The sequence below is a fragment of the Chiloscyllium plagiosum genome, chromosome 28, assembly GCF_004010195.1.
Source record: "Chiloscyllium plagiosum isolate BGI_BamShark_2017 chromosome 28, ASM401019v2, whole genome shotgun sequence".
NCBI classification, from domain to species: Eukaryota; Metazoa; Chordata; class Chondrichthyes; order Orectolobiformes; family Hemiscylliidae; genus Chiloscyllium; species Chiloscyllium plagiosum.
In genome coordinates this window covers 5,287,107-5,314,802 of record NC_057737.1, presented here as the reverse complement: position 1 = coordinate 5,314,802, position 27,696 = coordinate 5,287,107, and the positions used below count along the sequence as shown (strand labels likewise).

Below are 27,696 nucleotides of genomic sequence, written 5' to 3'. Positions count from 1 at the left end.
CACCCCTCCCTCCATTCTTGAAGAAGGGTTATACTTGAAACGTTGACTTCTCCACTTCCAGATGCTGCCTGGCTTGCTGTGTTCTTCCAGCCTCCTGCTTGTCTCCTTTTGGATTCCAGCACCTGCAGATTTTTTTTTTTGTCTCTTGCATCTTTCTCTGAGCACACATTCCTACCTGACTTTTTTTTAAACTACAAACTTGGGAAATTAATTTTAATCTTGATGTCCAACTCATTTGTATACTGAACAGCTGGGGCCCAAATACAGATCCTTGTGTATCCCACATGAGTGATCTGTTTATTACTATTTTGCTGTTAGCCAATCCATAATCTGTACTGGTGTGTTCTCTTCTATCCTGTGTTTTAATTTTGTGAACCAAAATTTGTGTTTTACTTTATCAAAGCCTTCTGAAAAGTGTACTGTATATACTGATTTTTACTTACAATTGATAATTGTAAAACTGAACACATTTGTCCATTGTGATTTTTCCATTCACAAAATTGTTCTATGCTTAGTTCATGTGTAGCCCCTCTATGTTAGTGTAGAATTTGGTATCGGTGAATGGATGGGAGCAGTTGCTCATGCATTTGTTGAACAGAACTGAATAGTGCACCTAAGATCAGTCCTAATAGATTTTCTCGGGCTAAGTTTTAACAACAAAAGTTCCATCTTTATCTAAACATCCGTCAGATCAGTTTTTATTAATCTCTGAGGAGTTGCAGTGGTTTTTCAGCATTCTATTCAAAACTGTAGTAGTTGAGAAACATCTGGCCTACTTCAGAAATTTATTTCCATTTGTAATACAAAACAAAACAGTTCGAATAATCAGCCTTCAAACAGGAAATTGTGACTAAGAAACTGCAGTCTTTAAACATGTTGACTTGCAAAATAACATTTTAAGTGACTTCCTGTTTTTAAATTTTATTGAAGTCAGCATAGAGGAAAACGTACTTAACCGTCTATATTTATACACTTGCTAGATTTCAACCAGTGTAGAGTCATTCATAATCTAGTTTGGTGCAGCAGCCTGTAATTGAATATTATGCCAGCATAGTTATACACCATTCTCTGCAGTTTGTTTGACAGTCCATATGTATTCCAAACTCTGTAAGTTAGTATCAAACCTGCTCTTTACTTTGCCATAAATATTTATACTGAAGGTATTGCTGCAGCAAAAAGACTTCTCAGATTGCTTGATTTTCTATTATTTTAAAAAAGTTAAAGTTGAAATTAACTTCAAATGATGACTGGGTTAATTTCTTTGTGTGCTAATTAACTTTACTTTCCTCGCATCCCATCCAATGTGTTAATTCCCTTTCCAAAGTGTACAATTTTATGTTGGTTACTCTGAAAGAATCATCTTAGTGGATTTAAAAAAAAACTCAAGTTTTTTTGAGATTTAAATTTGAATGGAAAGTTGTTCTGAATGTGCCATTATCAGAATATCTGATACTGTTGAGTGAGGGTGGTGGTGGAAAGAGGGCAATGATAAGTGAAATGGGAGCAGAAGTTTGTAGTTAGCACTAAATTTGTCTGGAGTGAAGTATATAAAGGAACTTGTCATGAACTGGGTGAGAAACTTTGGCCTATAAGTGAACCTTTTAAGTATTATTTGCAGTGAGCTCTATGCCACCTTAAATGAACATTTTTATAATGTAACTATGAATTGTAATTGGATTTTTAATTTTATGATCAAACATTATCTGAGTTAGTATTTTTCAGTCCAGTAATGGCAATTGAAGATCCCATAAGAAGAATAATTGGCTAGTTGATAATCTGTAGGCTGATCTTTGTAGCCATCTCTCAGGAACCATCCTTGTAAGGCATCCAGCACTTGAAACAAAGCAGGAATATCGGAGTTCTTGATGTTGTAAAGGCATCACAACAGCTTATAGGTACCTGGTGCAGACATTCTAAATTGTGGTACTGATCATCTCCAATGATTTGCATGTTGAAATTGCTGGCCTTTTCTGTTGAAGTCTGCCTCATTATATTGGCACGCTCAACAAGCGTGAACCTTCTAGTGCCGTGCACCTTGGGGGAAGCCAGCTATGTTGGCTAGGCTTACTGTAGAGCTGACAAAAACAGATGACGTTGGCAAAGCTCAGCAGGTCTGGCAGCATTTGAAGAGAAATCAGTTAACATTTCGGGTCTGGTGATCCTTCCTCAACCCAGTCACTGGACCTGAAATGTTAACTCTGATTGCTGTTCACAGGTGCTGACAGACCTGCTGAGCTTTTCCAGCAACTTCTGTTTTTGTTGATTTACAGTATCCTCATTCTTTCTGTTTTTGCTGTGGCACTGATCACCTTTATGGGGTAATGAAGTGAAATGGTGCAATTTGTGCCAGATTACATCAGGAACAGCCTTTATACATTTGTAGGTTGAAGATTGAAAGATCCCACACAGGTCCGGTTTAGATCCTTAGAAGTAATCGATTGCATTAAAAATCAAGTTGCTTGTTGAAGGTTGCACCTGGTCCTTGCTTGTTGTATCTGTATCTGATTCTGCTCCATTTCTGAGCCTTTGTAGCACTGCATGCACAGCGACTGCCCCTGCTGTAGCTGGATCTGTTAGTCATCGTTCCAGTGAATGTGTGTGGAATATCAGAAATAGAACAGATTCTGAATGTGAAAAGTCAGCATTTACATGTCACAAATGATGTCTTAGCATTGTTTTCCATTCAGGATGTTGCAGACACCCGTAGATGCTATGGAGTGTTTCCTAATGCCTAGTTTGTGACCAGGATTTGTATCCACATTGGGTCCTGCATGTTTTGCATGCAGGCTGCTATGGTTACACATGTATTCAATGAACTGAAATACTGTGTTATGAAGGACTTTGCATTGCTCACAAGTGGAATTGGTGTCTTTAGACTCTACTGACTCAAGGTGTAGACAATATTTTGCATTTCCATTATGCCTTGGAGTGAGGATCAAGGCATTGTAAATCATGCTTGCCAAAATGAATTGCAGACTTACCCTCATAATTGAGTTTTCCGACTCTATGCCCAAACTTTCATGTCCCTTTCTTTGTTTCTTTCTAATAAATTGAATCTTCCTCCCCAATTCTGCGCACCCTCCCCCCCCCCCCCATGACTCTGCTCTGCATCTGCCCTAAATGGTAAGGTAACACAAATACTGAAAGTTTAAGTTCTGAATGAGGCAGCAAAACATGAAACACAAGGCAAGTCACCAGTACTGAGAATATCCTATGTAGGTGTGACATAAGTTAAGAGCTTGCAAAGCTCCCTGGCCCAGTCCTGAGCGTGGGTGCTTGTGCCTGAAGGTGAATTGGCCTGACAATAGCCTTTACAATGAATGGTACTAATATGCTCCAAATTACAACATTGAAATGGAGGCCTGTATCTGAAACTATTTGGAGATGCACTTAAGATGTGGTGAGGCTGGTGCACATCCAATTGCCAACTTCCTGTGAATGGGGGAGGTATGCAGATGCTTGCTGCCCATGAGCACATCCTGAGATGTTGGTGATCATCCTCCAAGGTGGAGGCCTGGAGGATTAGATGATAGCTGTTCAAAAGGTTATGTTTTTGTAACAACTTTTACATTGGGAATTGGCGCATAAGAGCATTGGAAACTGCATATAAATGAAGTGGGATTAAGTAATAATATATTGATGAATGAAAATAGATTTCCTCTGTATGGACAAGATTTTCATCTTGCTGTTCTAAAGTTGATTGCTAAATCTGTATTTTTTTTCAGTGCTGAGAACCTCATTTTTCTGATCTTGCCATATTTTCCCAACTGACATCACATTGTCCAAATTGTTCAGGAACTGGGAAAATTTTGTTGGTACTAAACTGTTTCATTTGATATTAAATTAATTCCTAACTGACTATATTGAGCTACTGTAACAGACTTTTTTTTTCCCTGCCAGCAATTGTGGTTCTTAGATAACTGAATAGCTGGGAATTAGGAGCAAGTTAAATGTTTAGTTACCCCTCCCACTTAAGAGTGGTCTCTCTTTCTCTGCAGTGAAAACTCACTAAACCTGAAGGAAATAAAAACCTCCTGTCACAGTTGTGAGCTGTGATCTTTCTGATGTCAGAACTTTTGAGTGACCCGGCCACCTTGTGTGTCTTATGAGCTAGTGGAAACTTCTGGAGAAAGATAAAGCAATGTACGAGCCAGGAGAAGAATCATAAAAGATCATGTTGAGAACAGAACCTGGGAACAATGTCCACTGAACTGTCTATAGTTTTTTTTCCTTCTGCCCCAAAACGTTTTAAAACCCTTTTTGTCTGTGTCTGCAGTGGAAGTTTTGAATTCATATTATATGCTAATTGTTTATAATTCTTTACCTGTAGGTAGAGTATAATTACTTGTAATAAATTATAGATCCATGTTCAGTACAGGAACTTGGTTTGTGATTTCTATTCTGCCAAGCTGAAAAAGACCCACTTTATGCTTACTGTTTTTGAACAACCGATCTTCTGTCCGTGCTAACAAGTTAGAGCAGCTACTTTGCATACAACATTGGATGGGACAGGAGTAGGCCCTTCGACCCTCAGTATGTGTGCTGACCATGATGCCATTCTAAACTAATCTAATCTGTCTGTATGTGGTTCATATCCCCGTCTATTCTCATGCCTGTTCATGTATCTAAATGTCTCAATGTTGCTGTTGTATCTGTTTCAACTATCCCCTCGCAGTATGTTCTAGGCACACGTCACCTTCTTTTTATTTTTTTAAAGAAAAGTGTCTGAACATTGGGGAACTTTGTACTTTTCAAGATCTTAAACTTTTTTGCTGACTGTTAGAATAGCATGGTTTTTTTTTCTTCCATGTACTACTCTAGTGAGGTGTAATAGTTTATTAATTGAAATACTTTGTGTATCTCTTTTCTGTGCGTCTCCTCCCTGCAAAACAAAAACAATGCACATGCTTCTGCCCTTGAGCTGGTGACTTGAGAATTAGTGAAACATGTCTGAGCAATTTTGGTGACTTGTTGTGCTGCAACTAGAGCCACTCTCCTCTTGGCTAAAATTTTCTAACTGTCTTTTGTGGATTTAAGTGTTTTTCATGCTAGAACAGTGTTTTGAAGCAGATTGTTTGAAGTTAACCTCTGGTTTTCCTACTTTCCCCTTAGGCTGACCTGCCTGGAATTAAATGGCGACGTTATTCATGGAAGGGTCCAGTGGGGACACCGCTCGTCATCCCGGTGGCTGAAGATGATGCCGTTCTGTGCAGCTTCAGCCGCTGCTTGAAAGCTAATGTACTTTGTGTGTGGCGCAGGGATGTGATACCAGGCCACCGGGAGCTTTGGATTTTCTGGTGGGGTGAAGTGCCAAATTTTGCTGATCTTATCCACCATGAGCTCAAAGGTAAGATTAAAGAATAGGTCTAAGTTCAGTTATATTTGGAAGGAAAACAAATAGCATATGTTAATACTCAACACCCTGAACTTATAGTCAGACGAATCTCGCTGAAAGCTTTTTGTTTAGTTGATGGTCACTTGAGTGAGATCCACAGTGAGGTGACTGGGGAAGGGGTATGGAGTTACCAAGATGAAGTTAGGGCAGAAACAGAAGCTACTTGGTTGTCCTTTTTGTTTTCCACTTAGTGACCTCTGATGGTAGCAAATGGACAACATAACTTGCCTGATTGATAGCTTCTCGGGATGTTGGGGGACTTTAATAGGGTAACGTGACTCATTTTAAAGTAATGAAGCTTCATTTTTACCTCTTCCCCGAAATGAATTTTCGTAAAATAATTAACTTCTTTTGATATGACCCTTTTTCCTTCTAATGCCTCTAATTTCAATTCTTATGCTCCTTCATATTTATCTGCATTATACTCTACCAGATTTTTGCCTACTTAAACTGTCTATATTGATCTGCATCCTTGTCATCCACTTCACAGTATACTTTGGCATCTACAGTTGTCATATTTATTCACTTGAGATGTGGGTGTTGCTGACTGATCCCTTGTTGCCTTTGAACTGAATGGCTTGCTAAGTCAACCATATTGCTGAGAGTCTGGAATTATACGTACGCCAGTCCAGGTGAGGGTGGCCAAGTACCTTCCCTGAAGGACATTACTGAACCAGATGGGTTGGTCTGACAGTTGGCAATGGTTTCATGGTCATCAGTAGTTTCTTAAATAGTTTTTTTTTAAAATTGAACCTAAATCCCCTCATCTGCCATAATGGAATTTGTACCCAGGTCACCAAAACATTAGTTAAACTTTTGGATTAATAATCTAGCGATGACACCAGTAGACTATCGTCTCCCTACAAACTTCTATGCAGGTTTAGCAAACATGCCTTTGATTCCCTCATCTAAATTGTTGATTAAAAGTTTTTAATCAGTTGACCCATCAAATATCTTTGGACTGTGTTCGTCACATTCTGCCAAGCTGAAAAGACCCACTTTATGCTAACTGTTTTTGAACAACCGATCTTCTGTCCGTGCTAACAAGTTAGAGCAGCTACTTTGCATACAACATTGGATGGGACAGGAGTAGGCCCTTCGACCCTCAGTATGTGTGCTGACCATGATGCCATTCTAAACTAATCTAATCTGTCTGTATGTGGTTCATATCCCCGTCTATTCTCATGCCTGTTCATGTATCTAAATGTCTCAATGTTGCTGTTGTATCTGCTTCAACTATCCCCTCGCAGTATGTTCTAGGCATACGTCACCTTCTTTTTATTTTTTTAAAGAAAAGTGTCTTTCACATGTCCTTTTTAAACTTGCTTCCTCTCACCTTAAACCAATGCCTCCTAGTATTTGACATTTTCTACCCTCCGAAAAAGACTGTGAGACTATCCATGCCTCTTTTATAGTTTTATGAACTTGTCAGGTTGCCTCTCAGCTGCCTCTGTTCTAGCGAAAACAGTCCACGTTTGCCCAACCTCTCCTTGGAGCTAATACACTCCAATCCAAGTCAACATCCTGGTTTGACCTCTTTTGCACTCTCTGCAAAGCCTCCATGTCTTTTCCTGCATTGTGGTGATCAGAACTGCATGCAATACTCAAATACAAAAATGAAGTGCTGGAAAAACCCAGCCGGCCTGGCAGCATCTGTAAAGAGAAATCTAAGAGTTAATGTTTTGGGTTCGATGACCTTTCAGAGCAATACTCAAATGAAGTCTAACTAAAGTCTTATATCACTGCAACATGCGTTATGACATGGGGTAAACCCCTCTGCTAATTTACACACGACACACACAAGCTCACCTAGCGCTGTAATCTGTTAAATTTCGAGAGGCAAAGAACTATCCCAGCTTTCATTATTTAAGGTAAAAACTAACAATTTTATTCTTTTAGTGCAGCAGAGAACATTAAAACAATTATTTACAACTCCTTTCTCTCAAACCTATCTTTTACCTCCCACTCTACAATACTGGTATGATAAATCCCCTCTTAAATTTATGACAAATGGATTTCAAACCCAGTTGTCATCTTCGGATGTTGAACTTTCTCTGTAGATTTCTCTTGGTCGGCTTTGGTCTTCTGCACAGATTTCTTATGGGGTGGTACCTTGACTTGTGTCAGCTCTTTGCTGTTTTCTCTAACTGTTCAAAATGTCCAGCTTTATACCCCAAAAAATTAAATCATTAGTTTGATGTCATCAAAACATTAAGTTCAAATTTGATTGGCTTTTGGTATCTGGGGCCAAATTTAAATGATTTTCTAATTTGAAATTGTTTTTATACCATATCAACCAAATGTTACATTGTTCAGCAAACTATGCTTTCAGTCCATGCCAGCTTCTCTTTCCCACCCCCCCCACCAATGAAGATACGCATGCCAAATGCTGCTTTTTCCACATTATCCACTTGTGTGCCACTTTCAGGGAGCTGTGGACTTGCACCTCAAGATTCCTCTATCAGTGCTGCTCAGGGTTCTGCAATTTACTGGGAATATTCCTCTTGCATTTGATCTTCTAAAATGCATCATCCCTCACTACCTGGGTAAACATCCATTTCCACATCTAGCTTTCCAACTGATCTATATGCTGCTGTATCCTATCAACAACCTGTCACACTATCCACAACTCAACAATTTTTAATTGTCTGCAGCTTACTAATTAGGCCACCTCATTTTCATCCAAATAATTAATGTATATTGCAAACAGCAGAGGCCCCAGCACTGATCCTTTTGGAATACCACTGGTCACAGACCTTCGGTCAAAATACACCTTCACAACTATCTCTGTCTTCCATGACCAAGCCATTCTTGTATCCAACTCACCATGATCCCATGTGACTTTAATCTTCTGAACTAGCTGAGCATGAGGTACCTCATCAAATGCTTTAAAGTCCATGTAGACACCATCCACTGCCCTATCCTCATCAATCATTTTTGTCACTTCTTCAGTAAACCTCAGTCAAGTTTGAGACCAGAACTCTCCTGCACAAAACCATGGAAAATAGTACAATGAAGGGTATGCAGGCTATTAGGAGGATACAAGGTCGGCACAACATCAAGGGCTGAAGGACCTGTTTTTATGTTTGCTCTGTGATCTCACCCACTTCCTCTGGCTCCACACATGCATTCTGTCCTTTGTCCTTGAGTGGACCTAAACAATCCCTTTATGTGGAACATTGACCATGCTTTCTGCAAATCTAAGTGTAACGTATTAAACAGATTCCCTTTATTGACAGCGCATGTTGTTCCTTCAATGAGTCCCAATAACTTAGCATGGTATTGCTAAAGCAAAAAAATATGACATTTGATAATTACCTTGAGTCCTTCTAGGTGCCCATTTATAACTTTTAATCAACTGTAATAACGCGCCCCCACCCCCAACCCCTGCACTGACAGACTACCTAACCAGTTTTATACCTTCCTGTTTTCTGCTTCCTTTCTTCCGTGACTATAGGGGTTATGTTTTGCTACTTTGCAGTTTGATAGAGTCAATCATGAGGGAATTTTGGAAAATTAGCACAAAATTATTGACTACTTCATTGGCCACTCTTAAGACCCTCGGTCCATCTGGATCTGGAGACTTATGAACCTGTTGCTCCATCACTCTGTTTAGTACTGCATCCTGAGTGATTTATAATTTCACCTAGTTTAATCTCCCCTTAGAAAAAAATCTCAGTAGTATTTATTATCATATTGAGGAAGCAAAATATATATCCATTACACTTGATGTTTCTTTAACTCATCCTTTAGAGTGCAATACTTCTTTATTCTTGATAACTATGGAAACTCTTGCCAGTTGTTTTTACCTTTCTAGCTAGCAAACTCAGTGCTCTAATTTGTCCTGATTTACTTTCTATTGTTTGATGCTGTTCTTTGTTTTCTGACCAGTCATCTGGCCCCTTGCCTCTGCTTAATTTTTCTCCTTAGGTTTGATGCTCTTCTCATTTTCCTCTAGTTGACCACCAATGGTAGGACCTCCACTTGAATTAGAATTCATTTTTAACTCCTCCATTTCTTCTCAGCACCTTTTTGAAATTTAAAATTGCCCTTCTTATTGTCATCTCTATATATTGCTGTGTTTAATTTGGTGTAATTTATATGTCCCTTGGAGTACTCTTGGGATTGACTTCTATGCTGAAGGCATTTGAGTATAATCTAGAAGTATTTTCACTTCAGATATATAAACACTTACCTTTGAAATTGTAATTAAGCTGAGGTTAAAATGTTAGCTGTGGTAATCAGCAGTAGAAAGGAAATGCTTGTCTGGAAGAGGAGGCAGTAGCCTAGTTGTATTATCACTGGACTGTTAATTCAGAGACCCGACTACGGTTCTGGGTCTAATGAACTTGGGTTTGAATCCTGCCATGGCAGATGGTAGATTTTGAATTGAATAAAAATCTGGAATTAAGAACCTACTGATGACCATCAATTCATTATTGATTGTTGGTAAAGCTATATGGTCTACTAATTTCCTTTAGGGCGGCATGGTGGCACAGCGGTTAGCACTGTTAGCTCTGTTGCCTCACAGCGCCAGAGACCCGAGTTCAATTCCCACCTCAGGCGACTGTGTGGAGTTTGCACATTCTCCCCGTGTCTGCGTGGGTTTCCTCCGGGTGCTCCGGTTTCCTGCCACAGTCCAAAAATGTGCAGGTTAGGTGAATTGGCCATGCTAAAGTGTTAGGTGAAGGGGTAAAATGTAGGGGAATGGGTCTGGAGGGGTAAAATGTAGGGGAATGGGTTACACTTCGGCGGGTTGGTGTGGACTTGTTGGGCTGAAGGGCCTGTTTCCACACTAAGTAATCTAATCTTTAAAAAAAGGAAACTGCTAGCCTCACCTTGTTAGGTGAGACAGAATGTTGCCTTTACCCACTTCCAGGATGTTCAGCTTCTTGGAGAAAGACAGTGCATTTTAACCTTTTAACATTACATTAATGTCCAGAGAGATGATACAATTTAATCTTTTAACATTACAAACTGGTTTGGACTACATGTGACTCCAGATTCACAGCAATGTGGTTGATTCTTAATTGCCCTCTGAGATGCAGAATAAATATTGGCCTACCTAGTGATGCCCTTGTTCCATGAATGAATTAAAAAAAAAAGGCTTTGTCTCCATATGTGGTCCATCTGTGAGCAAGAAACGTCTTTAGTCTTTTTGCTTCTACCAAGCGAAGAGCTTGAAGTAAGAGATTTGTTCACTGATCAGCATTCTGACAGGCTAAATACTGTAAACCCTCATCTGTTCCATAAAGTTGTGACGCAGAAACAAGAAGACACCCTTTCTATGCTCCCAAATTTGTAAATGATTAGTTTGCAGGAGTGATTATAGATACCCACCCTCTTCCAAATGTGAATGTTCTGCTGGATGTTTGCTTGGAATTCTAAGAGTTGGTGCAACATCTCTGCTCACCTGGAGTAGGTTTCTAATTTATGTTCCCTTCAGGCAGAATCCTAGGGTTCACTGCATATTTTTCAGTGAGATCACACATTACTGAGCTGTGGTGTCAAGTTTGTTTATTGAATGGAATCCGTCATCTGTTGTGCAGATTCACATAGCCATAGTTAATTGTTTTGTATCCTGAATAACAGCTCTACTGGCATGATGGTGCACAGATCAAAGATTTGTCAGCAGAAAGATGTTGTGAAACTTGAAAGGGTTCAGAAAAGACTTAGAAGGATGTTGCCAGGTTTGGAGGATTTGAGCTATAGGGAGAGGCTGAACAGGCTAGGGCTGTTTTCCCTGGAGCGTCGGAGGTTGAGGGGTGACCTTAGAGGTTTACAAAACCATGAGGGGCATGGAGAGGATAAATAGACAGTCTTTTCCCTGGGATGGGGGAGTCCAGAACTAGAGGGCATAGGTTTAGGGTGAGAGGAGAAAGATCTAAAAGAGACCTAAAGGGGCAACTTTTTCACGCAGAGGGTGGTATGTGTATGGAATGAGCTGAGGCATTTGGATGGGTATATGAATAGGAAGGGTTTGGAGGAATATGGGTTGGGTGCTGGCAGGTGGGATTAGATTGGGTTGGCATATCTGGTCAGTATGGACGGCTTGGACCGAAGGGTCTGTTTCCATGCTGTACGTCTCTGACTCTGAGATCTTTATCTGGAGGTACCTTGAGTAACAATACCTTCCTATCTTTAATATTGAACTTCAGCAAATTTCCTTAATGAGTCTCAAGAATAGTCTGAATAAAATTTGAGTATCAAAATTATTAGGATTTTTAAAATCTAAGAAGGTTTCATACTTGAATCAGAAAATATTGGGAGGATGGGAGATGTAGGAAATGCTATACTGCTGTATAGTGATTTGGGAGAGGGAGGTGTGAGGCACTCTGAAAAATAAATGCTGCATGTCAGGTATTTTCCTTATGTTTTAAAGGTGCTAAAAGACATACACATTTTAGCTTTTGCTTCGTATTTGCAATTATTTCATCTCCTGTTCCCTGAGCTGGTAGTAGAAATTTAATTCCATATTCAATTGTACCTGCAGGCTGTGTGGATTTTGTCAAGTTGTCTTGTATATGCCTCTCTTTTTAAAAGAAGTTAAGTCAGTTAACATATTAATTATTCTGATAGCAATTCCTAGAAGCTTAGAGATCTAATCCAAGAGTTCTCCCAAACTATCTGTTTGAAATGTATGTTGAATGTAAAACCTACACTCTTGGTTAAGATGAATTGTTCTGTGAAGAGCAATTGTTTAAAGATAAGATCTTCATAGTATTATATCATACTTCTCTCATAGCCTTGCATTATCATCTATTTTAAATATAGTCAAAACAAAAATTAGTTGACTGTGTTTTTAAATCATGATCTCATTGGGTAACATTTTGCTCACAGGAATCTCAAACAGTAGTGGAGTTGAACTAACTCAGACAATTGAAGTGTAATGTTAATTATTTAATTCTGTTCAGAGCTTTCTTTCAGTGTGAAAGATTTAAATTAAGATTGTTACTGTGCTCTGAGGCAGTACAATGACATCCAAGCTCTTGTCTGGGGATAATACCTAGTCTGGTTAAAGTAAAAGGATGTTGATGGCTATTTAAACAGGATGTTGATCGTTTTTGGAGGGGTGGGGAAATCACAGCTTTACTTTGGTTAGTAACTGTTATCTTTTGAATTACTTAACCTTGAACTTCACATTTGATTTATGACTAGATGTCTTGAGGCTGATACGTGTTCTCTGAAATAAGATAATCACTTAATTTCATTGTGAAATTTTTAGTCTCAAATGTGCCACTTATGAGAAATGAGCGTTGCAAGTTAAAGTGATACTGTAAGGGCAAGTCCATGTTCAGAAACTTGGTAAGTGAAGCAAGGCCATAATAAGACCATAAGTCTTTGGAACAGAAATACAGTCAGTTCTTTACTGCAATGGTTGAGTTCTTGTGCAAACTCGTGTTATATAAAAATCACGCTTCGAAACAGTGCTTAGTGTTGATGCTGTAATCATGTCAGCCAGCACGCGTTTTAAAAGTTTGCAATGTAGAAATAGTGTCCCCAATGAATTTGCATTGACGAAGCATGTATTATAGCAGAATGATCTTTAGGCTGCTCTGCCATTCAATGGTTTATCTGATAATCCTCAACTTCATTTTCCTGCCATTCCTTTTACTGATTTCAAAATCTATCTACCTCAGCCTTTAGATTGCTTTAATACAGCCTTGGGCAAATGTGAGGACTGCAGATGCTGGAGATCAGAGTCAAGATTAGAGTGGTGCTGGAAAAGCATAGCAGGTTAGGCAGCATCAGAGAAGCAGGAAAATCGGCATTCCCTGATGAAGGGCTCCTGCCTGAAATGTCGATTTTCTTGCTCCTTGGATGCTGCCTGATCTGTGCTTTTCCAGCACCACTCTAATCTTGACTTTGATCCAGCTTTGACAGTTTTTTTTGTGGTAAAGAATTCCACAGATTCACTACCCTTGTAAGAAATTTCTTATCATCTACCTTTTAAATATGTCCCCTTTTTATTCAGAGATTATGCCTTTGGTCCTAGATTTTTCGACAAGGATAAAACTTTACAAATCTACCTTGTCAAGTCCATCCAGATTCTTGTATGTTTCAATATTGTTGCACCTCATTCTTCAAGTCCAACCTATCTCTCGTACAGCAGTCCCTCCATTTAGCTCCCCTTGCACTCTACAGAGCAGACGTTCCACCTGTGGTATTAGAATCACTGAAACTTCCAGATGTTACTTCCACTCTCCATATCTTCCTCTCGGATCTCATCAGATCCCGGGGCATTCCCAGTTGTCCATATCATTATCATACCTGAGTATTTGGCCTTTTTTCGCCCTCCATGATCACCTTTTTTGAGTTTGTTGCGTGTAACCTGAAGAAGGTTTCAAATTTTAGGACCAGCTTATTGTCTGCCATCTCAGCTATGTCTTGCTGTTGTCACTTTCTGATTTTATTTGCAAGTTGCCCTAATGTAAGGAGTGAATTTTTAAGTTTCTGTCTAGGAGATGTATTTCCCCACTGGTCTCATGGAGTATCCACCATGCCTACATCCAACCATCCAATTCCTTTGCTTTACTCTTGCTGAGGCTGCTTCCAAGTCTGTTGTGCTTGGGGACCAACTGGTATGAACAGAGAATAGGGTTTTTTGTCACCATCTCCATAAACTGAAGCCTACTTTAACCTTGTGTTTCAACCTTGAACTCTGCCAATCTGCCTGCTTTGCCCTAGTAATGTCTACTTTCTTGGCCACTTCACATGCAGAACTATTTTTTCAAGACCAATTCCTCTGTGACCCTTTCTAAATTTGAGAGTTTGCACAAACTTAAAACCCAATGAGACTTGGTGGTCTCCAATTATTCCTTGTAGATTTTGTTTCTGAGTCAAAAGCCTCTTTTTAATTCCAGCCTTTTAAGCTGGCATTGCTGCTGCTGTTACCCTTCCACACTACTCCCCTCACCGAAATGTTCTGTTCTTCCTCTAACTTGGTGTTTTTCTTTCAAATTCTTTTCATTTTTAATGCAGTTTTCCTATTTTTTTCCCTATTTTAAGCAGCTTTACCTGCTGTTTGAAGTTTAACAGTTCAACTGAATTACCATCTCGTTTGCATTGCTGTCCTTCCAATTTCAAAATATTGCACTATTATTCAAATATATCTGCTTTCTTAAACCCATACTTTTTATTCTTTCTACAATAGTTCTGTAATTTGATTACTCTGGCCAAGTTAACTTTTTGCAAAGCACTCTGGGTTAAATCTTCCATCTCCAGAAAAGATTTAGCACCTGCCCAAGCCATTTTAGCTTAAAACACACAAAGCCTGCTGTCTGTCCTGTCTCTTCTAATTAATTTCAGCTTCCAATTAAGCATGCTTGACGTTGGGTATTCCAGATGAGCCTCAATTTTATACAGACTAAACTGGGGTGTTTCTCTAGTCCCACTAGTCCATGGATTATAACCTGAATGACTGTTTACCTGCTTCCTGATATGGCCAGTCATTTTGATTTTTCTATCCAATGTTATGATCCCTGGCTTATGTTATTATCTGACAAAGCTGAACTCTGGCTTGATGGATCATATTCTCTTTATAGTCAACAATGTGATTTTACATTGAAGCATGAGCATGCAATACTGCAGATTTAGTTTTAATAATAAAATAAATTTATTATGTAAAAATTAGAACAAATCAAATTCCACATAACAATTGATAGGTTTCGATGCACAGTAAAAATGCAAGCTCATCTTTATCAGCATTATCATCTTATAGTACTCAAACACTAGCCTTCACTTCTGTGTTGCATCCATAAAGTTTGACTTAACTGTTCCTTTCCGTTCCCATTTTGAATGTTTTGCATAATTCTTGATTAGTCACAATTGAGCTCAAACTATTTCAGCATCACATACCTTTTTCGGGATGCTATCCAAATGACACTGGTCTGGAGCTTTCATTTAAAACATGCATACAGAGGTCTTAAATCAATAGAAGTACAAAAAGGTCAATGTAGAGAAAGAAATACCTCTGAAAAAACGCAGTTGTAACTCCAAGTGCAGCTGAGCAGCCATGTACAAACGCTACTGTGAATGCAGAGAAAGTAAACAATAAACAGGAGTTGCAGGAAATTATTTCCCAGATCAGAAGTAACAACTTTATTTCTTGAATGAGCCAACTGAACCTATAGATGTATTTGGAGATACAGGAGCCATTCAAACGATTGCTGGAAATTCATGGTACTGTAGACGCCAGGCAGCTTTTGAGAAGCAGAAAGCTATTTTGACCATTAGACCTGTGTTTTCTGCCCTTAATTTAACTATGCCTCTTCAAGGTAGCAATTTCTATGACTGACTTTGTAGGCATAGTCTTGTTACAAGATGGTGAAACAGCCATAATGAAGCCAGTTGGATACTTGTCCAAAATTCTGAATTGACTCCAAAAAATATGTAGTGGGCAAAAGAAATCCTACGATTGCTATTAGCTGTTAAAGCATTTTATATATACATCAAAGCTATGAGAAAATGCAGGTCTACATCGATCATACCCCCAAATTTAAAAACGAGGATGTTATGGTGGCATTTGCTATTACAGCCTTATTTAAATAGTTCTATCGCAGGGGAGGTGAAAAAAAAATCAACTGCTTTACCAAGCAGTTGATACTAAAATCAAATGAGTGACTTTTCACGTGTCTTATGTTTGTATGGAATTTGTCTGCACTAAATGAGACTCCATTGTAAATGGCATTTCAATTCTCCAAGGTTGGAGGTGGTCTGAAGGCTTAATATTTCAAGTTTTTTTCAAGTATTGAAGCCTTGTGGGAAGAAATATTTATTTCAAATTCTGTGGGAATGTCTGAATTTTGTTTGAAATGTATGTGTAAAAACATTGGAATTTATTTGAACAAGGCAGTTCCTGGAAGCCATGTGGTAAGGAACCTTAACCCTAATGGCTCTAAATAATTGCAGATCTTGCTTGCTTAAATTCACTTTCGTGAATACACCTGACTTTTTTTTATGACTGGGTGATACTTCATTTGGCTTGGAGATTTTGTTTGGACTTTCTGGGACGAAGAAACATGTTGAAAGAGAGCTTCCTAGTTCAATGCTCCTGTTTCTGAAAGTGTAGTTCCATTGCTGTTCTCTGGAGCCCTCATCAAGCCATTGTCACATGAGAAACCTTTGAAAGCCAATTGATATCTCCTGAAGGACTGCATCTTCAAAGGTCCCCAGCAGCAACTGCATATTTTCAACATGCTAATTCTTATTTGTCCTAATTTGTCAGAATGCCTTTCAAGCCCTATGATTTATTGCACAAAGGTTGCTTCTTAGAAGAAATTAATCTCTGCAGGGAGAAATGTTTTGTTTTCTTTGTGTTTTGGGGCATCTAGAGGGAGTTTTTAAAAAAAAAAAACAACCAGTTTTGTTTAACAATAAACATTTGTTTTTTGTTCAAGAAGGTTGGTTAATCAAATCCAATCCAGAGAATTCAAGCAACTGAAACATTCTGTACTAGATAAAAACAATAGTGTGGCTTAAGGAGAGACTTTGCTCTATCTTGGTCACCTACTTGCTTTATTTGCTTGCTGAACCTGTACATTTTCAATGACTCGATCAAATGGACACCAAATTCCTTTTTAAGTTCAACACCTATTTAAGAAATACTCTTTTTCTGTTCTTTCTAACAAGTGGATAACCTCTAATTTCTCCACATTACATTCTATCTACCAGTTTTTGTTTAGTATACTCAGTCGGTTGCTAACTCCCCTTGAAGCATCTTTGCATCTTCCTCAATCTCCTCAAACCTTTGCGCTTACCTACTTTAGTATCACCTGCAAACTTGAAAATACAGAACAACCTCGTGTTTTGAAATAAGCCAGACCACTCAAAACCTTCTTAAGCAGGCGGCTCAGACCATAACTTTGCAATTTGTTTCAGTGAGTGTACAGTGAAAATTATCTGGATTAAACTAGCTAGGTTGGCTAGTAGATTTTAAAACAGACACACATTTATACACTATATTACACAATGAAACACAGAACAGAATAAAGAACCCTTACCGAACTCAACCTATCCAACTAAATTATGCTGTTTCGAATATACGCAACAGTCCCAATAAGCAAACTCCCTTTAAAACCCAGTATAAATGGAACACCTGCTTATAGGTTGAAGTTGAAGGGCAGAAAAGAGAGAGAGAGTGTGTGTTTCCACACTGTTCCCTGTTGAATCCTCACCAGGTCAGACTGAACTAAAACTGCCCAGCTTAGCTTAGAGAGCTGATCACTCCCCTTTCTTTACACAGGTCACTTCTAAAACATGACCACTTTGCCCTGAAGTTTCATCTGTTTACATATAAACAAAAAACTTCTCAAAATCCTTTTCATCGCTTTACCAAACCAGACTGATCAGACCTCGGCCCAGTTTATTACCCCTCTGAAAAAAAATCAAGGACACAGTATCTTTGAGCCAAGGAACAGCTTTTAGAAGAAAAAGGGACTAGCTTTGTGACGCTCAATTATCCGAACATCAATTATCTGAATTTTGGATTATCTGAACAAAATCCCAAGGTTCCGTAAATGCTTCCTTTCTTTACAATCAGATCAGTTATCAGAACAAAATACTCCCCGCCTGTCTTGTTTGGATAATCGTGGCTGTTATGTATTACTTTCAATTCCCACATCCAAACTTACACATTATGAATAGCTGAGGCCCAAGCACTGATGCTTGAGGTACTTTACTAGTCCCAGTATGCCAGTTTTTAAAATAACCTGCTTATTCATACTGTTTGTCTGTTAAACATTAATCAATATGAGTATAGTACACCCCCAGTCCTATTTGTTTCCATTCAAGGAACATGGGCATCACTGAGCCAGCATTTATTGCCCATCTCTGCCCAGGGGGCAATTAAGAGTCGACCACATTTATGTGGCTCTGGAGTTGTTGGCCAGACCTGATAACGATGGCAGATTTCCTTCCCTAAACGATATTAGTAAACCAGATGGGTTTTTCCTCACAATGAGCACTGGTTTTGTGTGTCATGAGACTCTTATTTTCAGATTATTGAATTCACATTTCATCACCTGCCATGGTGGGATTTGAATTCAGTTCCCCAGAAAATTACTAATATGCACTAATATTGTTTACAAACCTCTTGTATGGGACGCTATTGAAAGCCACCTGGAAATCGAATGTGCCATCAGATGCAGCTTTTTAGTAATCTAATCACTGTCGCTCAATATTCCAAGAGCTTTGTCATCTTTTAACAACCTTACTCCACTAGCTTTTCTCCACTGCTTGTCCTTTCTGAATGTCGTATACCCTTGAGCTTTTCTGCTTTGGTTTCCTTGTAGCCATGTCCTAATGGTTGTTGGGTTCCAACTTCGGCTCCGACTTTGGCTGATTTTGACTTCTCTTTTATTGTGATTGCTATAGTCACTGATACAAATCCCTTGATTCAGTTCTGTTTACTTTTTTGTAAATTATGCTGATAGTTTTAATCATTGACGCTTTCATTTGCTGATCAGAGAATTGCACATGTTATGGCACAAAGATGCTATTGAACCCATTGTGTCTGCACCAGCTCTTCAAATGAACATTTCCCCAGTGCAAGTCTCCTGTTTTGTTCCCATACACTTACATGTTCTTTCTATCCAGCTTCAATTTAAATCTGCCTTTTTCATATTTCCAGGCAATGTCTTCCATATTCTTAACTCTTTGCTGTGTTAAAGTTTCTTTCTCTCCTCCCTCTTGCGGCTTTTACACATTTTTTTCAAAGACTATAATACCTAAGAGAAGTAGGCGTTCAGCCATGGTGAAAGCAAGTTTGGGTCTAGTATGAGACTCTACAGCAGTCGTGCGTTGGTGAGATGAGCCCGACAGAGACTTATGGCGGTGGAGTCAAGTTTGGGCAGGCGCAGTAGCTGGCGGCATCAGTGTCTGTGTTGGTAGGGGTCCTGTTTGAGCTCAGTGGCAAGGGCATTGCTGGTGGTGAGATGTTGCCACTCTTTGGCACTTTTCATTCCAGTGCTGGTGTCTCAGTGAAGGGACTTGTGCCTGGCCTATGGCAGAGCAATTAATGAGGCTGTAAATTTGAACACTTTATTTCTTTATTCTAACTTTATATTTTTGTGTTTTAAGATGATGCCAGAGTGTGGCAGTACTATACAGAACAACCTCAGTTATCCGAACATCGATTATCTGAGAAAGATGTCAAGGTCTCAAAGTTTGAGATCGGAAACTGGACTCTGTCACTACCTATAGAAACTCTCTTTCCAAGACAGACTGTCCACTAGTGAACTCAGCAACTTCTTTCTTGTTCTACCTCTGTCATTTATTTTCTTTCTTTCTTTTCTGCTTCTCATTTTAAAATCTAAAATGATTGAGAGAAATTTAACAGTATGGTTGTTTAGCTCCTGCGATGGGTTTCCAGAAGGGGGTGGAACTGTTGTGCGAGGTCCCAGAGGTAGACTGCATTGCTTCAGTTTTGTGCCTTGGCCCTAGGACCGTTTGTGCGTGGCCGCAGTTTCCAATCTGTGGCAGTGGAGCAAGCGCAGGGCTGGTAGTTGCTAAAGGGAGAGACCGCAAAGGAGAAGAAGCGAAGGAAGAGAAGAGAGGAAAAAGTTGGAGATGGCGGATCGGTGTACACCCGAGGGTGGTCTTTCCACCAGCTGAATTGTCTGTCTGTTCCAAATGTTTAAATATTAAATTAATTCAGCCTCCTGTTAATTTGGACTTGATTGAAGATATTTACCCAATTCTGATCAGTTATCCGAACAATCAGTTATCTGAACAGAATACTTACACTCTCTTTGCTGTAGTTTGTAACAAACTGCATTTGACAAATAAATCAAATCAGTCTTCTCTGCCAGGGCTGAATCCTCTACTCCCTTTTCCTGTCTTTTCCCAATTTCCATTGTTTTTCCATCGGATTAAAAAGCTGTCTATCTTCACCTTGAATATATTTAGTGACCCAACCTTGACAACCCTCTCTAGTAAAGAATTCCATAGACTTGCTATCCTCTGAGAAGAAGACGTTCATCTTTCTCTCTGTCTTAACTACATGCGGCTCCTTATTCTGAGATGCCCTCTTTCCTAGACTTTTCCGCAATGGGAAATGATCTTTCTGCACTTACAACAGAACCAGAAATTGCTGGATAAACTGAGCAGGTTGGGCCACATCTATGGAGAGAAAGCAGAGCTGACATTGCGGATACAGTCTTCAGTCCTTCTGATTTGTAGCTGGGAAAAGATTGGTGTATACAATATATACTTGCAAATGTGGAGAGGGAAGGCTAAAATGATAGGTGGAGATGGAGCCCGGTGGGGATGAGAAAAATAGTTGGCCAGGTAAAGGAATGGGTCAAGGTCAGCGTGGGAGAATGAATAGCTGCTAATGGGATTATTAGTGGCTGACAGTGGGTTGTTTGTGGTAGCAGCCCATGTGATGACAAAGCCTGGTGTGTGGGAGCGGGGGATGGGGAAAAATTTGGGAGAAGGTGTTTAGGCCATAAAATTATTGAACTCTCTAGTCCAGAAGGTCACAGCGTCCCAAAGTGATAAATGAGGTGGTGTTCAGGATGTAAGTTTGCTCGCTGAGCTGGAAGGTTCGTTTTCTGATGTTTCATTACCATACTAGGTAACATCATCAGTGAACCTCTGAAGCACCGATGTTATGCCCTGCTTTCTGTTTGTGTTTAGGTTTCCTTGGGTTGGTGGTGTCATTTCCTGTCGTGATGTCATTGCCTGTTCTTTTTCTCAGGGGATGGTAACGGGGTAAAAGGTGGTGTTCTTTCAGCTTGTGCTGAGCTTTGCTGGAGCACTATAATGAACCTGAGACATAGATGTTGGCCAGGGAATGTGGTAGTCATAGAGATGTACAGCATGGAAACAGACCCTTTGGTCCAACCTGTCCATGCCGACCAGATATCCCAACCCAATCTCGTCCCACCTGCCAGCACCTGGTCCATATCCTTCCAAACCCTTCCTATTCATATACCATCCAAATGCCTTTTAAATGCTGCAATTGTATCAGCCTCCACCACTTCCTTTGTCAGTTCATTCAATGCATGTACGACTCAGTGTGGAAAACGTTGCCCCTTAGGTCTCTTTTATATCTTTCCCCTCTCGCCCTAAACCTATGCCCTCGAGTTCTGGACTCCCTGACCACAGGGAAAAGACTTTGTCTATTTATCCTATCCAAGCCCCTCATAATTTTGTAAACCTCTAAGGTCACCCCTCAGCCTCTGATGCTACAGGGAAAAAAGCCCCCGCCTGTTCAGCCTCTCCCTGGAGCTCAAATCCTCCAACCCTGGCAACATCCTTGTAAATCTTTTCTGAACCCTTTCAAGTTTCACAACATCTTTCCGATAGGAAGGAGACCAGAATTGCACACAATATTCCAACAGTGGCCTGACCAATGTCCTGTACAGCCGCAACATGACCTCCCAACTCCTGTACTCAATACTCTGACCAATCAAGGAAAGCATACCGAACACCTTCACTATCCTATCTACCTGCGACTCCATTTTCAAGGAACTATGAACCTGCACTCCAAGGTCTCTTTGTTCAGCAACACTCTCTAGGACCTTACCATGAAGTGTATAAGTCCTGCTAAGACTTGCTTTCCCAAAATGCAGCACCTTGCATTTATCTGAATTAAACTCCATCTGCCACTTCTCAGCCCATTGGCCCATCTGGTCCAGATCCTGTTGTAATCTGAGGTAACCCTCTTCGCTGTCCACTACACCTCCAATTTTGGTATCATCTGCAAACTTACGAACTGTATCTCCTTATGCTCACATCCAAATCATTTATGTAAATAACTAAAAGTAGAGGGCCCAGCACCAATCCTTGTGGCACTCCACTGGTCACAGACCTCCAGTCTGAAAAACAACCCTCCATCACCACCCTCTGTCTTCTACCTTTGAGCCAGTTCTGTATCCAAATGGCTAGTTCTCCCTGTATTCTGTGAGAACTAATCTTGGTAATCAGTCTCCCATGGGAAACCTTGTCGAAAGCCTTACTGAATTCTATGTAGATCACATCTACCGCTCTGTCCTCATCAATCCTCTTTGTTACTTCTTTGAAAAACTCAATCAAGTTTGTGAGACATGATTTCCTATGCACAAAGCCATGTTGACTATCCCTAATCAGTCCTTGCGTTTCCAAATACATGTACATCCTGTCCCTTAGGATTCCCTCCAACTTGCCCACCACTGACGTCAGGCTCACTGGTCTATCGTTCCTGGCTTGTCCTTACCACCCTTAACAGTGGTACGACATTAGTCGACCTCCAGTCTTCTGGCACCTCACCTGTGCCTATCCATGATACAGATAACTCAGCAAGAGGCCCAGTCAGCAATCACCTCTCCAGCTTCCCACAGAGTTCTAGGGTGCACCTGATCAGGTCCTGAGGATTTATCCACCTTTATGCTTTTCAAGGCATCCAGCACTTCCTCCTCTAATATTGGTAGTATGTTTAATAGCACTTCCTTCTATGTTATATTATTAGCAGGCAACCGGAATAGCAGGCAACCGGAAGCTAAATCATTTTTGCAGACAGAATGTAGGTGTTCTACAGAATAGTTGCCCACTCTTCTCTTGGTCTCCCCAGTGCAAAGGAAACCACTTTGTGAGCAGTGAATATTGTAGACTAAATTGCTGCTTCTCTTGGGAGGTGTCTGGGGCCTTGGATATTGAGGAGGGTGGAAGTAAATGGACAAGTGTTGGCACCTTCTGCGATTGCATGGGAAGGTGCTGTGGTGGAATGCTGGGAGTGGAGGAGGAGTGTACCAAGGTATTTCGGAGGGGCATTTTTCCTGACGAATTCTCCAAGAATCTTTGTATGTTTTAACAAGGTTTCCTTCCACTTTTCTAAACTCCAGTAAGTACAGGCCCAACCTGCGTGAACTCTCGACATAAGACGGTCCTTCCATACCTGATATTAGCCAAGTGAGCCTTCTCTGGACTCCAAAGCCAGTATATCTTCTCTTGGATAAGAGATCCTATAATGTTCGCGGTATTATGTGGTCTAACCTAGTGTCTCAAGCCTACCTACTTTGTGAAGGTCAGCATTCCTTTTAATTTCCCTATTATGTTTGAATCAATTTGGGTGCTAGTTTTATTTTGTGGTTCATGGATGAGGGCTTCCAATTTCCCCTGCTCTGTATGTCATGATGCCTCTCTTCATTTAAATAATAATTGCCTCTTTTCTTTCTACCAAAACGCATAACCTCACATTTTTCCATATTATGTTCCATCTACCAAGATTTTGCCAACATACTCATCTGGCAGTAACCCTCTGCAGGCACTACCATCCTCATCACTTGCCTTTCCACCTATTTGCATCATTTACAGTCTTGGTTAGAGACAAAAAAGACTGCAGATGGTGAAATCCAAAGTAGACAGGCAGGAGGCTGGAAGAACACAGCAAGCCAGGCAGCATCAGGAGGTGGAGAAGTCGACGTTTTGGGTGTAACCCTTCTTCAGGACTGGAGGTGAGTGTAGGGGGAACTGCAGATAAAAGTGGGGGTAGGGTGGAGAAGTGGGGATAGGTGAAGGCAGTCAGTATGTAATCTGGTTGGTCAATGGGAGGAATGAATCCGGTGAGGGGCTGGGAAGGGAGGTTATTTGAAATTGGAGAACTTAATGTTGAGTCCTCCAAGCTGCAGGTGAGCAGGCGGAAGGTGAGGTGTTGTTCCTCCAATTTGTGGTTTAGTTCGTTGTGGCAATGGAGGAGGCCAAGGATGGTCATGTCGGATAGGGAGTGGGAAGGGGAATTAAAATGAGTGGAGACTGAGAGGTCAGGTCAGCTCGTGCGATCCTGGCTGAGATGATCGGCGAGCCGTTCCCTAAGTTTACGTTTGGCCTCCCCGATGTAGGGACGACCACGTCGGGAGTATCTGATGCAGTAATTTGGAAGAGGGGCAGGTGAACCTATGTTCGGGGCCTTGGATGGAGGTGGAGGGGGAGTGGTGTACTGGCAGGTTTTGCATCTTTTCTGGTTGCAGAAGGTACCTGGGGGTTTGGGGGTGGTCCGTGGGGAGAGTGTCAAATGGAACAGTCCTTGTGGGAGGCAGAGAGGGGTGGGGAGGGGACGATGTTCTTGGTGGTGGGGTATAGTTGGCAGAAGTGTTTAAGGATGATGTGTTGGATGCAGAAACTGGTGGGATGATAGGTAAGGACAAGGGGGACTCTGTCTTTATTGCATTGGGGGGGGATTTAGTGCAGTGGAACGTGGAATGGAGGTGGTGCGGTGGAGGGCTGTCTGGATGATTGTCTGGATAATGGAGGAAAAGCACATTGTTCGAAATTGGTGGACATCAGGGATGCTTGGGAGTGGAATGTCTCCTTGACTGACCAGATGCAATGGAAACAAAGGGACTGGGAGAAAGGGATGGTTATGGCAGACCGGGAACACGGGCTAACACTTACAACATAGTGTCTAGCTAACACCAATTATTACAGTTAACCTGAGAATGCAACCTTTAAGAAAAAAGTTACACCACACTGTAAACTTTTGCTATAAATTCTGTGGCTTACAATTGTGTCCTCCACAACCAGCTGATGAAGGAGCGGCGCTCCGAAAGCTAGTGTGCTTCCAATTAATCCTGTTGGACTATAACCTGGTGTTGTTATTTTTAACTTTGTACACCCCAGTCCAACATCGGCATCTCCGAATCATTGCTGTACACAGGGGAGGAGGTGTAGTCCAGGTACTTATGGGAGTCTGTGGGTTTGTATTTAACGTCTATCTGGAGATTTATCACCGAAGATCTAAATGAAGAGGCCAAGAAACTGGAGGGAGGTGTCTGAGATGGACTAAGTGAATTTGAGGGTGGGGTGGAAATTGTGGGCCAAGTCACTGAATTGCTCCAATTCAACCTGGGTGCAGGATGCTGCACTGATGCAGTCATTGGTGTAACAGTGGAAGAGTTGGGGCAAATGCCTGTGTAGGTAGTGAAGAGAGACTGTTTGACATAACTAACAAAGAGGCAGGTGTAACTGGGGCCCATCCGGGTGCCCATTTGCAATCTTGGCAATAGTCCATTCACTTTCCTTATCCAAGTCACTAATACAGAGCATTGATCCCTGTGGATCTGCACTAAGTATAAGTTGCCATCCTGAAAATGTCCCTGTTATCCCAACTCTGTCAGCTTTTAATTCTCCAATTCACTGTCTATCTAACAATACCTCCAGCAACATGGGATCTTAAGCCTAAATTGTGGTACCTTAACAAATGGTTTCTGAAAAGCCAAATACACTTCCATCCACTGCTTTCCCTTTATCTATCCTGCTTGCCTACCTCCTTAATAATGCATGTTGCTATTTTGATCTATTCCTTTGTTATTTCTCTTTAATTTACTTAATCTTCCCTGACATTATCCCTCCTCCACTTAGTTTAAAGCTGTCACTACCTCTGATTTGGAGGTGCCAGTGTTGGACTGGGTGTACAAAGTTTTTAAAAAATCACAGCATCAGGTTATTGTCCAACAGGTTTATTTGGAAGCACTGTCTTTGAGCGCTGATCTTTCATCAGGTGGTTATGGAGTATCAGATCATAGGACCCAGATTTACAGCAAAAGTTTGCAGTGTGGTGTAAGTGAAATTATATGTTGAAGTCTCATCTTTTAGAATGGGCATGTTGGTTTCAGTTCTTTCATACGTAAATTCCAGGACTGACTTAAAGTTACATTCTCAAGTGAACTTTAACAATAGGTGCCATGTTGGCCTAGATAATGCATTTAAGGTGTGAGATGCTCTGTGAGGCTGTCTGTGCCCCAATGTTCAGACTGGTTCTAATCTAAAAAAGTGATTTACAGAGTCTTGCTTGAATTCATGCAGGTTTTGAGCGAAATAAAATGCAATTCTGCAAGTACACATTCACTGTGTGTGTGTGTGTGTACGCACGCACGTGTGTGTGTGTGTGTGTGTGTGTGTAGGTAGGTGTGTGTATGCGGGGGAAGGTGGGGGGTTATGAGTGTGTGTATGTGAGTAAGTAAGTGAGAGTGTAAAGCCATAAAAGTCTGAGAGGATGTGTGTGGGAGTGTATGTGTAAGAGTATGAGAGAGGGTCTGCTTGAGTGTATGGTTCTGTTCGTGTGTCTGTGTCTGTGTGTAGTGCAGTGCAGTCACCTGTAGTGTGACACGAACCCAAGGTCCTAGTTGAGGCCATCCCGATGGGTACCGAACTTGGCTATCAACCTCTGTTCGGCCACTTTGCATTGTTGCCTGTCCCGAAGTCCACCTTGGAGGATAGTTGTCCGAAGGTCCGAAGTTGTATGTCCTGGACTGCTGAAGTGTTCCCTGACTGGGAGGAAGCATTCCTGTCTGTTGATTGTTGTGTGGTTCCATTCATCTGTTGCTGTAGCCTCTGCTCGGTCTCACCAATGTACTATGCCTCAGGGCATCCTTACGTGCAGCGTATGAGATAGACAATGTTGGCCAAGTCACGTGAGTACCTGCCGCATACATGGTGGGAGGTGTCCCCACGCATAATGGTGGTATCTATGTTGACACTGACACGACTTGCAGCATTAACGGTGACAAGGTTGTATGGTGTTGTCCAAATAGCCAGGCAGGCGCGCAGGCACAGGCACACAGATGAAGGCATATACCGATACAGGATGTGTGAGGTAAGGGTCACCTCATAGACTGCGTTAGGGAGCTGGAACTGGGAACTCCAGATCATTTGGGAGGCTGAGGGAGTGTTAGAGAGGAATTATAGGGAGGTTGTGATACCTGAGTTACAGGATAAAGGTAGCTGGATGACCGTTGGGAAAGGGAATTGGCAAACAGTGCAGGGATCCCCTTTGGCTGTTCCCCTGACTGAGTATACTGTTTTGGATACTATTTAGGGGAATGATTTCTGGCACTGATTCTGATTCTGGCTCAGAAGGGAAAGGAGGAAAATAGGAGAGTGATAGTGATAGGCAACTCATTTGTGAGAGGAACAGGCAGGAGATTCTCTAGTCGCAAACAAGACTCCAGGATGGTATGTTGCCACCTGGGTGCTAGGGTCCTGGACATCTCTGATCAGGTCTATGGGATTGCTAAGGGGAAGGGAGAGCAGCCAGACGTAGTCGTATGCATTGGTACCAATGGTATAGGTAGGAAAAGGGAGGAAGACCTGAAAAGAGAATATATGGAGTTAGGTTGGGAGCTAGAAGGCGGAACGAGCAGAGTAATAATCTCCAGAATTGTTACTGGTGCCACAGGCTAGTGAGGCTAGGAATAGAGAGCGCGTGCAGATCAATATGTGGCTGCAGGGCTGGTGTAGGAGGGAGGGCTTCAGATATATGTATGATTTGGGATACTTTCTGGGGAAGGTGGTGGAGACTGGAGCTACGGATCAGATGATGG

General features: G+C 41.0%; 1 protein-coding gene across 3 annotated transcripts in view; it reads left to right on the top strand.

Annotated features, from left to right (window-relative positions):
• Positions 1-27,696, top strand: part of med13a (mediator complex subunit 13a) — a 217,668-nt gene that overhangs the window by 15,519 nt on the left and 174,453 nt on the right. For all 3 annotated transcript variants that reach the window (XM_043718104.1, XM_043718103.1, XM_043718105.1), the window contains exon 2: positions 5,113-5,347. In XM_043718104.1, coding sequence (XP_043574039.1) covers positions 5,113-5,347 — 235 coding nt within the window. The remainder of the gene's footprint in view (positions 1-5,112; positions 5,348-27,696) is intronic.